This window comes from Suncus etruscus, chromosome 1, assembly GCF_024139225.1.
Source record: "Suncus etruscus isolate mSunEtr1 chromosome 1, mSunEtr1.pri.cur, whole genome shotgun sequence".
In the NCBI taxonomy this organism is placed as follows: Eukaryota; Metazoa; Chordata; class Mammalia; order Eulipotyphla; family Soricidae; genus Suncus; species Suncus etruscus.
In genome coordinates this window covers 91,682,661-91,694,805 of record NC_064848.1, presented here as the reverse complement: position 1 = coordinate 91,694,805, position 12,145 = coordinate 91,682,661, and the positions used below count along the sequence as shown (strand labels likewise).

Sequence of the window (12,145 nt, the reverse complement as noted above, 5' to 3'; positions counted from 1 at the left end):
GGCATCCCCATATGTCTTATTTGCTCAGAGAAAGTTGCAATGAACAAGGAATACAACTTGAAATGCCATTATTCAACTAAACATGCTGAGGAATGTGCAAAATATCAAGGAAATGAGAGAGCCAAGCGGGTTGCCAGTCTTAACGCATGTCTAATGAGGCAACAAGATTTCTTCAAGAAAGCAACCAAAGAGAATGTTGCATCAGTCGAAGCTAGTTACATGGTTAGTGAGATGATATCTAAGGCAGTGAAACCATTCACAGAAGGAGAGTTTGTTGAAAAATGCATGTTACAGGCTGCAAGTATTATCTGTCCAGAAAAAAAAGGTGAGTTTAGCAAAATCAGCCTTTCTGCCAACACTGTGGCAGAGTGCATTTCTGACATGTCAAGTGACATTTATCATCAACTGTGTGAGAAAGCCAAATGTTTTGATGATACTCAGTTGCTCTTGACGAGGGCACAGATATAACAGACACTGCGCAGCTCACAATTTATGTCCATGGTGTTGATTGCAATTTTGAATTGACAGAGGAGCTGCTCACAAGAATTCCAATGCATGGCCAGACCACCGCTAATGAGATATTTCGGCATCTGTGTGATGCCATTGAGAATGCAGTTTTGCCATGGAAGAGGTTTGTTGGAATAAGAACCGATGAAGCGCCATTGATGACAGGGAAGAAAAATGGACTGGTGGCACTTGTTCAAAAAAAACTTGAAGAGGAGGATGTAGAGAAGGCCATTGCTCTTCAATGCATTATCCATCAGCAGGCCCTTAGCAGTAAATGCCTGCCGTGTGACAATGTGATGTCTGTTGTTGTGAAATGCATCAACCAAATCAGATCCAGGGGCTTAAAGCACAGGAGGTTCTGTGCTTTTTTAGAGGAAATGGAGTCAGAATATGGAGATGTGCTCTATTTCACCAAGGTACGTTGGCTCAGCAGGGGAAATGTCCTGAAAAGTTTTTTGAGTTGAGAGAAGAAGTGAAAGCCTTCATGGAGAAGGATGGGAATGCTGTTTCTGAGTTGAGTGATCACTAATGGCTCATGAACTCAGCTTTCCTTGCTGACATCACACATAAGCTGAATGTACTAAACAAGATGTTACAAGGCCCAGGGCAACTTATCAGTGCTGCCTATGACAACGTGAGAGCATTCTCCACAAAACTTGTGTTATGGAAATCCCAGCTCTCTCAGACAAACCTTTGCCATTTCCCAGAATGCAAGGAACTTGTGGATGCAGGCATACCATTCAGTGGTGAGAAATATGTTGATGCTATTTTTAAGCTAGAGAAGGAATTTGATCACAGATTTGCAGACTTCAAAAAGCACAGAGCCACTTTCCAAACTTTTGTGGACTCCTTTTCCTTTGATGTGCAAGGCCCCTCCTGTGCTTCAAATGGAGCTCATTGACCTGCAATGCAACTCTGATCTCAAAGCCAAGTTCAGGGAGATTAGTGGAAAAGCAGACATGCATGGGCAATTTTTGAGAGAATTGCCCCCCAGCTTCCCTGAGCTTTCTCGAATGTTCAAGCGCACCATGTGCCTTTTTGGGAGCACATATTTGTCTGAAAAGTTATTCTCCACATTGAACTTCAATAAGTCAAAGTACAGGTCTAGACTTAATGATCATCTTCAAGCTATACTGCCAAATGTGGTTCAGATTTGTGAGAAGAAGCACTGTCAAGTCTCTGGCAGAAAGGAATAGGCAAAAGATGCCATGTTCAGAAGAACTGTTCATGATCTTCACTCAATGTTCTATTCATGTTCAGAAGAAATAATTAAAACTGTTAATAATGACGTTTGAGGATTTTTTTGGTGAAATCCCTTATGCAGCCCTGCCTCACCCCGACTTTGCCTCCTGCGCCCCCCAGGTAAATTGAGTTTGAGACCCCTGATATAGAAAAAAATTACAGTGTTTTGCACATAACTATAAATCTACCAACCAGTTCCTTCAAACACAAAATACTCATTAAATAAAAACTTCTAATATAAATGTGTTTCCTTATCAATAAACACATAGTTGTTCACACCAATTCAAATATAGCAAAAATATCATCTCTAGCAACAAACAAAAAGCACATGCTACAGCCAGAGCAATAGTACAGCAGGAAGGGCACTTGCCTTGCAGGTGGCTGACCCAAGTTCAATCCTTGGCATCATATATGGTTCCCCAAATTCCCTAGGAGTGATTCCTCAGTACAGAGATAGGAAAAAGCCCTGAGTACTTCCAGTTGTGCCCCCTAGAGATGAACATTCTTTTAAAATGCTTACATCTGATTTTGGCAATCTATTCATTTTATCTTAAATGTAACTGAAGATGATTTGTACACATTCTTTTAGTAAAAATGAAGTTTAGTAAGAATATAAAATATATAGTTATGGATTGGAAAATGTTATTGAATATGCATGCAAGTTATAAAATTTGAAAATTAAAAACTTAAGGGGCTCTGAAAAAATAATCCAGAAAATGTAGTATCACAAGCTTACCTGTCAAACATTAGTCCAAACAGTATCAGTTGCAAGCAGGAGAAACCTAAAAGTGCCTTCAATTTCAATCAAGGAACTTATTCAGCTAAAATAAAAGTCCAAATGTTATTAATTCTGGATTAAAAAGTATTTAAGTATAATAATATCAAAGACCAAGTTGTTCCCTATTTCTTTCTGCAATCCTCAACATATTTTCTGCTACTTCTTGAGCTCAGCAAAGACAGCAATGAGGAGAGAAAAAGAAAATCATGTGTTTCATACCAGATAAATTAGCTACCAGACATGAGGTGGCTGTCTCTTCTGAATTTACCCCAAGAGTCCCTTAATTAGTCTTCATACCTACCCATTAGTCAGAAAAGAAACACAATCCTAATCTAAACACAATCCATGGCAAATCTATACACAAGCAAATCATAACACAATCCATGGCAAAATGAATTGAACCACTTAAATAGCTTAGACAAATCAGCACCCATGTCAATCTCTCTTGAAATAGTTTCAGAGATGGTGACTACTTTTGTGTGGAAGAAGTGGGGTTGACCTACTCTGAAAGCTTAATTCAATCTGTGCTGCTATAGTAGTAAAATAAGTATAATTCCAGGTAAAAGATTTTAAAAATTTATTAAGCAAAGATGCAGTTCTATATAATATATCAATGTAAACAACTAACAAATATTCTATGTAGAGACTTCTAAGCCAAATAGTCCATGTTTGACAACATGGATGTAGGCTGACATCTCCGGGAACTTTTGGAGCCAGGCTGTGATGCTTTGAAACCTCATACTCATTGCACCCCCACTTCCTGCACTTCTGTACTTGGCAGTCACTCCCAGGATCCAGAGCTTTCCACCATTTCTGCATTAGTGCCAATACCATAGACTCATCTAACTCTTAAAAGTTAGCATGGGCTTTTTTTTTAACAGCTGATAACACTGGGGCCCTTTTGAGGGTCCCTACAAACTATATGACATGCCAGGATTCGAACCACTGACCTTCTGCAAGCAAGGCAAATGCCTTACCTCCATGCTATCTCTCCGGCCTCTAAAAAAGAGATTTAATGGGGGGAAAATTGCTTTTTAAATTCATAAACACTATTTTTTAGATTTGGAACACTTTGTTAAAAAAAAATCAGGGAGGGGGCCAGTGAGGTGGCACTAGAGGTAAGGTGTCTGCCTTGCAAGTGCTAGCCAAGGAAAGGACCGTGGTTCGATCCCCCGGCATCTCATATGGTCCCTCCAAGCCAGGGGCAATTTCTGAGTGCTTATCCAGGAGTAACCGCTGAGCATCAAAAGGGTGTGGTCGAAAAAAAATATCAGAGAGGAAAAAGAGGAAACATATGCTGAAAATCTGTTGCATTTTTGTCAATATTTTAATTAAAGCCTTCCGTTCCAGACATAATTAAATAACTTACTGTCTTTAACTATTTGGAATGTAAATTTTTATTGAAAACAAATTAATTTTCACTTTTAAGTAAAAGAACATAGAGATATGAAGATTGCATTAAAAGTTCCTAAAATAGGGGCTGGAGAGATAGCACAGAAGTAGGGGGTTTGCCTTGCATGAAGCCAATTCAGGACTGACAGTGGTTTGAATCCCGCATTCCATATGGTCCCCTGAGCCTGCCAGGAGTGATTTCTGTGCACAGAACCAGGTCACAGGGTGTGACCCAAAACAACCAAAAAGAGCAGAAGTCAATGAATGAAAATCAATAAAACAATCCAAAAGATCAATGAAAGCAAAAGTTGGTTCTTTGAAAAAATAAACAAGATTGATAAACCACTAGCAAAACTCACAAAGAAAAGGCGAAAGAGAAACTTAATAAACTGGATTAGAAATGAAAAGGGGGAAATCACTACAGATACTGCATATATTCAAAGGGTAATCAGAAACTACATTGAAAAATTCTACACTACAACACATGAGAACCTTGAAGATATAAATTCTTGGACTCAAAATCTTCCAGAGTTAAACCAGGATGACCTAGCTGCATGGTGATGGCTAACATTTTTGAGCCCAAGTGCCCAAACTGCCGCACAATGCCTGGTCCTCCCCAAAAACAAAAGCTCAGGCCCAGATAGATTCACTAACGAATTCTTTCAAAACTATCAAGAGAAACTACTACCAATACTTTCAGGCTCTTTCATGAAATTGAAAAATCAGGAACATTACCAAATAGTTTTTAGGAAGCAAACATCAACTTGATACCAAAACCAGACAGAGATGCTACAAAAATACAGACAAATATCCCTGATGAACACCGATGCAAAGATCAACAAAATTCTTGCAAATAGAATCCAGTGCCTCATCAAGGTCATACACCATGACCAAGTAGGTTTCATGACCAAGTAAGAATGAAAGGATGGTTTAACATACGTCAATCAATCAATATAATACACCATATCAACAATAAAAAATTAAAGCCATATGATCATATCAATAGATGCAGATAAAGCACTCAATAAGGTCCAACACTCTTGATCAACATTCTTAATAAAAAAAAAAACATTCATCAAGATGGGAATGGAAGGAACTTTTCTCAATATAGTCAGGGCCATCTACAACAAGCCAATGGCAAATAGTATTCTCAATGGAGATAAACTGCCTTTCCATAAATATGGTCTAAGAAAAACCTGCCCTCTCTCACCACTCCTATTCAACATAGTGCTGCAAGTTCTTGCCACAGCGGTTAGGCAAGAAAAATATTATCAAAGGCATCCAGACAGAAAAGGAAGAAATCAAGCTCTCACTGTTTGCAGATGATATGATACTATATTTAGAAAACTGCCGTGTCTCCATAAATTTTTAGGGAATTCAGCCCACCAGATGTATCCTTAGAATTTCCTGGTGGGGTAAACTGAAATATCCCCCACGGGATTCCTCAAAAGGCCCGCTATAGATGCCTTTTTCCCCTCCATGGATGGTTGAGGAATTATGTTAGAGATGCTTGGCATTGCATTTTTAGTTATTTGACTATCAATGGAATATTATGCAGCCATCAGAAGAGATGAAGTCATACAATTTTCCTATAAGTGGATGTACATAGAATCTATTATGCTGAGTGAGGTAAGTCAGAGGGAGAGAGATACAGAATAGTCTCACTCATCTATGGGTTTAAAAAAAATAGGACATTGTAATAATGCTAAGAGACAATAGAGATGAGGCCTAGAACGACTGGCTCATAATATGAAGCTCAACACAAAGAGTGGTGAGTGCACTTAGAGAAATAACTACACTGATAACTATGATGAAATGTCAATGAGTGAAAGAAGTAGAATGTCTGTCTTGAATACAGACATGAGGTGGGGAGAAGGGAGAGTGAGAACACTGGTGAGATGTTGCACTAGTGAAGGGGGGTGTTCTTTTTATAACTGACATCCAACTGTAATCATATTTGTAATCAAGCTGTTTAAATAAAGATTAAAAAAAAGTTCGGAGGTCAGAGAAATAGCATGGAGGTAAAGCGTTTGCCTTGCTTGCAGAAGGATGGCGGTTTGAATCGGGCATCCCATATGGTCCCCCCAAGCCTGTCAGGAGCGATTACTGAGCGTAGAGCCAGGAGTAACCCCTGAGCGCTGCCAGTTGTAACCCAAAAAATAAAAAACAAAGTTCCTAAAATATGTGAGTTCAACATCAGTGTTTAATTATATTTTAATTTCTCGGTTAATAACTCGGTTAGAGACTATTTTAAAAACAACTTATGCGGGGCTGGAGAGATAGCATGGAGGTAAGTCATTTGCACTGCATGCAGTAGATCAGTGGTTCGAATCCCAGCATCCCATATGGTCCCCTGAGCCTGCCAGGAGCTATTTCTGAGCATAAATCCAGGAGTAACCCCTGAGCACTGCCAGGTATGACCCAAAAACCAAATAAACAAAACCCAACAACTTATGACTTTTCAAAATCTGATTCATTATTTAAACTACAAAACAGAAAGTGAGACTAAATTAAATATTTTAAAATCAATGCTTAAAATATAAAATCCAAGCTGCTATGAATTCATACACTGTGTTTTACAAAATAATCAGCCTCATGGAAAGTAGAAGTTCATATGCCTTACTTCAAAAAAGCAAGTGCATATTCTCAAAAATATGACAAATTTCAGTTATGGTGTAACCCAATTCCTTTAATCTCTGTAACAGTGTTCACCCAACTTCATTCTGTCTGCTGCAAAATTATATTCATTATCTAGTGAATAATGTAAATAACTATAATAGTAATTAAGTTATTCCTTTTCATTTTATGTTGTTGAGAAAAGAGGTTGTCACTGTTACTTTTTTCTTTCTTTTTACTATACTATAAAAAACTAAAAAAAAAACAACATAAAAAACTGATCTATATCTTTGTCTTTGTTTTGAAAGAGATTATAATACCACCATGTAGGCAAAACAATATCCTTTTTCCTAATTTAAAATAATTATGAAGTTGTACACTAAAGTAGAAAGTTTGTAATCAACTTAAAGATAATGCTTTAAAAGTACAATTAAACTTGTCATAACAGAAGAAAATGCTGTTAATTACAAAAAGTAACATGTTCACTGAATTTTGACACAGCAACATAACATTAAGAAAAATCGCCACCCAGTGATGGGAATGAAAACTGCAATTGTTTTTTTGTGTGAAATGTGTATCCTGGAAGATTATTTCAACATTATTACTGAATGAGCCAATAGTTATCTCTTTTTTGCCACTTATTCTTATTCAGCATACCTGTCATTTTATCAAAAATAGAATTTTTGGAAACCTTACTAAAAATAATATTTCTGTCCAAATGTAACCTAACGGTGGAAGAACAGCCCGAATATTTCTGTTGTCCACTAAAATGACCTCCTCTACCTGCACTTTCAATTTCAACTCATTGGAAGTTCAGCAACTGAATAATTGTGACCTAATTGTGACCTAAAATCTATTTATATAATTAGTAAAATTTTCATAGGGAAAAAAGTACTCTTAAATGAGAAAAAAAATTGCGATTTTAATAATGTATTTATTCTGAAATGCATTATAAAGACCATATAAAATGATCATCAAACACTTCTTAGTGTCCATATTATACATTGTTCCTACAAATATAGTCTTATTTCTAACTTTAATCATTTAAAAGTTAGTAGGCACATAAAACCAAGTGTACATATATATACATAAAAACATAAAACCAAGTCTATGTATATGTATGGTATATAAATCCAAGTGTGTGTATATATGCACATCTATAAATATATGGATTAAAAAGATATACAGCAGAAAAGATGTGCCTGCCTTGTTCGCAGTAAATCCAGGATTGATCCCCAACACTCCGTAAGGTCTTCTGAGTCCTTCCAGGAGTGATCCTTAATAAAAGGATCTTAAGTAATCCTAAGAAAAAGCCCTGAGTGCTGCCAGGTATGCCCCCCAAAAAAAGAAATAAGAAACTCTAAGTACATTTTCCTATATTTCAGTTATTACATGGGTGGTTAAAATTCATTATATGATAAAGCAAGATATGTAGACAGGCATGGCCCATGTTAATAAAAATATTTAACTACCAGACACTTTTACATTTTATAAAATATTTTACATAGCATGCTAAGACTAAATATATCATATGTTTCAATTTAGAAACAGAAGGTAAAATAGTAAAGTGCCAGAACTAATCATTTTTTTAAAAAAGAAAAGTGTTATTATTCTATTTTTAGAGACAATTGGCTATATTTTAATCTGTCCTAATTTTTTGTCAATATAGTTAAGTGCTGTACTGAAAGATTTCTTTCACTGACTAAACAATATATACCAATTTCCATGAGATTAATTTTCTACATTATTTTAAAATATTTTAATATTAACAAATAAAATTTATCAACATCAATATATTAAAATAGCTAGATTAAATACTTATCAACATAAAAATTAAATATAAAAATATTGAATACTAAAGTAAAAGGTTTGACATCTAAACTAAAGCCAAACCATGAATAATAAGAAGACCACCTACTCCCACACACTTTCTATAGATCCCAGATCCCACAAGACTATTAGGATCTCCTCAATACATGAAGGTGGCACTGGAAAACACTGAGCTACCTCCCAGGCCTTTCCTTGTCAGGGACTTCAAATAGCAGAGTTGTCAGAATTGCCTCAGCACATGCAGATGGTACCAGGTCTTGAACTCTTGGCCTTGAGCTTACTTTACAAACTCTTTTAGCCACTTAGACATCTTCTGACTTCCAATCGTTCTTTATTATTCACACACACACACACACACACACACACACACACACACACACACACACACACACACTTTTATGAAGTATTTCCTCTTAGAAACATCAAAAAATACAATTCTTAATTTTTTCCTTAATGAAATTAAAATGTCACTTTAGGGTTGGAAAGGTACTATAGCTAGTAGTGCATGTGGCTGAATCCAGTGTTATCTTGACACCATAAATGTTCCCTAAGTACCACCAGAAATAATCCCTGGCCTCCGAACCAGGGGTAATCCCTGCACACCACTGGGTATGGTCCAAAATACCTTCCCATGGAAGTCTTTAAATGCGTTTGGGGAGAAATATGGTTATAAAAGCTTCAATAGCTTGGGGCTGGCGAGGTGGCTCTAGAGGTAAGGTGTCTGCCTTGCAAGCGCTAGCCAAGAAAGGACCGAGGTTGGATCCAATCCCCCGGTGTCCCATATGATTCCCCCAAGCCAGGGGCAATTTCTGAGCACTTAGCCAGGAGTAACCCCTGAGCATCAAATGGGTGTGGCCCAAAAATAAACAACAAAAAAAAAACAAGCAAAAACAAAACAAAAAGCTTCAATAGCCCATAGACTTGGCATGAAAAGAGTATCTTGAGCAATACCAAGAGAACTGACCTTGCTTAGATTATTTGGATATGAGTGTGACAGCAGCCATACAATAAGTAAAATGACTTCCCTAAAACTACCACAGAAGTGACTCATATTGCCCAAATGACAGATATATGGTGCAAGGAACACTAGTCCTCCTCATTTCAGGATGATTCTGAGAAAGCTCCCTCAAAATATAGCACAACACTTTTTTGGAAAATGAACCACTTAATCATAGGTATGTAGATAAAAAAGTAAATACATGATAATGTTTAGAGGAATTAAGCCTAGAAATTCCCTAAATGAACAGCAACTGTTTCTGTGTCCTCCAATTAAACTTCTTAAACTAGATAGATGCACTCTTACAAGACAAAAAGTAGCAGATAAACTTTACCTGCTAAGGAACAGTTTCTGAAAACTGGGCTCCAACTAGACTAGCTATAAATCATGTAATGGAGTCTATCTCATGGCACAAGTGATCAAACACTGTAGGACAAGATTTTAGAAAGAGCAATGCAGGGGCTGTTTCAGTTGTATGAAAACCTGTCTCTGAAATAGTGCTAAGTGGTAAGCCACAGAGCTACCAAAAAAGGGCATTTCTTGAAGGTCCAAATTAGAAATCATAAGCACTCTCAGAAATGCCAAGCATTAAATTCAAGGCCTTTAAATTCAGTCTTGCTAACATGATGTTTATTTCTAATTATGAATCAGAAGAAAAAAGTCAAGTTTTCTATTTTGGTGGGGGGGGTCACATTCGGCCGCGCTCAGGGGTTACTCTTGGCTCTATGCTCAGAAATAGCTCCTGGCAGGCTCAGGGGACCATATGGGATGCTGGGATTCAAACCACCAACCTTCTGTACGCAAGGCAAACACCTTACCTCCATGATATCTCTCCGGCCCCAAGTTTTTTATTTTTTAAAGACATGAGTCAAACACGTGTGAAATTTATTTTATATGGAAGAATAACACACATATCAAAAGCAATTATATATAATATACATATTATATATATAATTTATATATATGTATAAAAAATATATATATATATTCCCAAGATTGATCCTGGCACTCAGATAAGACCCTGAGCCCTCCAGAAATGACACCAAAATGCTAAGTCATGGGTAAAGAAACAAAAGATTAACTAGAGGGTGAAAAAGGGATTTTACTGATTAAACTGGCAAGACACAACCAAACAAATCACTACATAGGGGTCTGACTTAATGACAAGATGCTAAGTGATTGATGATTTTTAAGTATTTCTGATACATCAATGGACTATAAAATTAGTAGAAATGATTTTTTCATTGGGATTTTTTTAATTTTTATATGTATAAGGAATTTTTTTATTTTTTCACTTAATTATTATTTTCTTTTTTAAAAACACTCACCTAAAAGGACAAATCCGTCATCTTCTGTGTCTGATACTGAAGGCTTTTTAGTTTCTGGAGGCTTTCTGAAGAAGTGAAACATGTCTGCTGCTCTCTGAAATAGAAACACTAAGCATTAAATTCAGATGAAACTGTTAACTCTTAACCTTTAAGTTAAAAGTCAACCATAATAATATTGCAAAAATTACTTTTAAGAATCGTATTACCAGATTTTAAAATGTGAACCTTTTATGGGTGTCAGAAGGAAAAGTCATAAATTAAGTTGCCTGGGATTCCAGTTGAAAATTATGTGTATGTTGATTCATGCAACCTCTCTGATTTATGAACATACAGGAAATCACTTCCAAGACAATGCTAACCATAAGACTAAAAATCAACAGAGCCAGGGACATTCTCACTAACTATAAATTAAAAACTGATTTGAGGAAAAGGAAACTGTAAGTCCAGATTTTTATCAATGTCATAACTATCTTGAACTCATATATCTAAGGTCACCTGTAAAACACATATAAACAACTTGGAACAACCTCTACCAAGCTACATTTTCAGACAATTAAGAAGGATTGTACCGATTGTTCCCACTATAAAAATGCAATTCAACTTTAAATTCCCAACAGTTGGTAGGGGAGATTATTTTGGTGTATAACATATTTCTATCTGGTTCTCTCCCCTTCTCTCTTGCACCCGTGTGTGCACGCAAACACACACATCTATACATGCATTTCCATTCCTTCTTCCTTCACTTACGTTTGAAAAAGATGTGCAAATCCTAGAAAATATGAAAAAAATCAAAGGTAATTTCATAAGACTGTTTACAATAGTCCATAGCAAAGCAGCATACTCTTAAGACAGTAGAGAAAGAGCAATGCCAGTGGAAGTAAGAATTATATGTTTTAATTTTCATATATTCCAGCCATACCAGAAAATCAAATTCAGAAAGTAAGCAAAGATTTAATCTGTGCAAAAAACCTTCTTGAAAACAAGAAATGTACAAGATCTGTGGAGGTCAACCTGAACTTTATTAATTAGATGCAAAAAAAGTACTAAGTACAATGCCAAATGGATGGTTAAAAACAGACTATTTGGGGCTGGAGAGATAGCATGGAGGTAAGGCGTTTACCTTTCATGCAGAAGGTCATCAGTTCGAATCCCGGCGTCCCATATGGTCCCCCATGCCTGCCAGGAGCGATTTCTGAGCACAGAGCCAGGAAGAACCCCTGAGCACTGCCGGGTGTGACCCAAAAACCACACACACACACACACACACACACACACACACACAAACAGACTATTTGATGATTTCTTAAAAGCATGTAACTAGCATATTTAGTTTTGTTTATATTTAGGGGTCAGAGTGATGGTATACCAGGTATGATACTTGCTTTACACATATGATGGCCCAGGCTCAATCCTCAACTCCACACATGAACCCTGAATGCAGAGCCAGGAATAAAC

General features: G+C 36.7%; 1 protein-coding gene across 1 annotated transcript in view; it reads right to left on the bottom strand.

Moving 5' to 3' along the window:
• Positions 1-12,145, bottom strand: part of UMAD1 (UBAP1-MVB12-associated (UMA) domain containing 1) — a 265,322-nt gene that overhangs the window by 236,988 nt on the left and 16,189 nt on the right. The window contains exon 2 of the mRNA XM_049769198.1: positions 10,691-10,784. Coding sequence (XP_049625155.1) covers positions 10,691-10,772 — 82 coding nt within the window. The 5' untranslated portion in view covers positions 10,773-10,784. The remainder of the gene's footprint in view (positions 1-10,690; positions 10,785-12,145) is intronic.